The sequence below is a fragment of the Propithecus coquereli genome, unplaced genomic scaffold (assembly GCF_000956105.1).
Source record: "Propithecus coquereli isolate 6110/MARCELLA unplaced genomic scaffold, Pcoq_1.0 Scaffold63, whole genome shotgun sequence".
NCBI lineage: Eukaryota > Metazoa > Chordata > Mammalia > Primates > Indriidae > Propithecus > Propithecus coquereli.
In genome coordinates this window covers 9,474,562-9,476,054 of record NW_012152285.1, presented here as the reverse complement: position 1 = coordinate 9,476,054, position 1,493 = coordinate 9,474,562, and the positions used below count along the sequence as shown (strand labels likewise).

The window sequence follows — 1,493 nt, the reverse complement described above, 5'->3', positions numbered from 1 at the left end:
AGCCTAGCTCACAGCAACCTCAAACTCCTGGGCTCAAGCAATCCTCCCGCCTCGGCCTTCCAGAGTGCTAGGATTACAGGCGTGAGCCACCACACCCGGCCTCTTTTTTGAGATATAATAAACTACACTTTTGATTCGAAATCTGACATTTTGTATTTAATGACCTAAAGTATAATCAATTGGCTACTGCTTGCCAGGCAAACCCTCCGAATTAAAACAGAAGACCCTGAATTGGAAAGATAATAAAAATACATTAGCACCTAAATATGGCATCATTCTTCTGTTAGAAAGCTGGACAAAGCCTCAAAATAAAAAGAAACAATATAAAGCCCTCAGGAAGAAACACTATCATAAGCTCTTGTGTGTTCAGCATAATAAAAGAATAGCAACTAACTCTGATTGCATGTATGTGCTAGGCACTGAATGAGATAATCCATGCAAAACACCCTCACTACAACTCTAAAGATATTATTCCCATTTTATAGACAAAAAACTAAAACACAAACTGAGAGATTCTGATTTCAATCCAGAGTCCATGCTCTTAATCAAATGCATCCCCACAAAAATGTGGAAGTTTTTCTATTTGCAAGGAAAGTTTCTTTATATGTATGATCCTGTGCATGAGATTTACTCTAGTTACTAAAACACATGAAAAGTTATACTTTATTTCTATTTCATTGTTATATCTTATGTATGTTATGACTTACCAGTCTATCAAGTATATATCTGGTGTAAGACTGTAAGACTTGAAATGTAGAAATAGTTTGGAGAGATTTTCTTCAAAGAATACTTCAAATGCCGCAAAATATTTCAACATCTACAGATAAAAAAAAATCAATAAAATTATGAAAGAGTATACTCTAGAAATTGAGAAGTTAAATCCTTAAACATTAATAGAGTATCTTGCTAATTAAGCACCTCTTTTTGAGTCTTCTCATCAAGTATTCATAAACTATGATACAATGAAAAGTTTATATTAGATCATATTTTCTTAGTCTTCTAATTATTGTTTTTACCCTAAGAGGGTATTCACTACAGAAACAAAGGAAAACAAAGTCCATTCCAAATGTTCATACCATGCTGTGATCCACACGAAAAAAGGCCAATTGGCAGGGCTTATTCAGGAGATTTGCAAATGCAATGAATGCATCTGCCTCTTCCAAATTAAGAATGAGTACTGCTGCAATGAAGGACATCCCTTGGACCTTAAAAGGGAGAAGAAATTAATCAAAATGGATTTGTAATAATAATTCCATGCATTTTATTTTATTGTACTCTGGAAAAATTGCAAAGTGACATTACAAAGTAGAATTAACCAGGATTTCTTTTTCTCTTCCCAGCAAAAGTAAACACAGAGAACCCCTAATAATTATAAACTCTCCCTAATATTACATTTCTTGTTCATGTAGTATGGGTTAAAAAATATTAGGGAAATTTTTTGAAAAAAGAAAAATATATCAGCTTTTACTTGCTATAAAAACCTATCTCAGTGT

At 33.2% G+C, this 1,493-nt stretch overlaps 1 protein-coding gene across 1 annotated transcript in view; it reads right to left on the bottom strand.

Moving 5' to 3' along the window:
- TBC1D12 (TBC1 domain family, member 12) overlaps positions 1-1,493 on the bottom strand; it is a 154,335-nt gene that overhangs the window by 31,472 nt on the left and 121,370 nt on the right. The window contains exons 7-8 of the mRNA XM_012659668.1: positions 1,077-1,205; positions 708-817 (exon numbers count right to left, since the gene is read on the bottom strand). Of these exons, the coding sequence (XP_012515122.1) occupies positions 708-817; positions 1,077-1,205 (239 nt within the window). The remainder of the gene's footprint in view (positions 1-707; positions 818-1,076; positions 1,206-1,493) is intronic.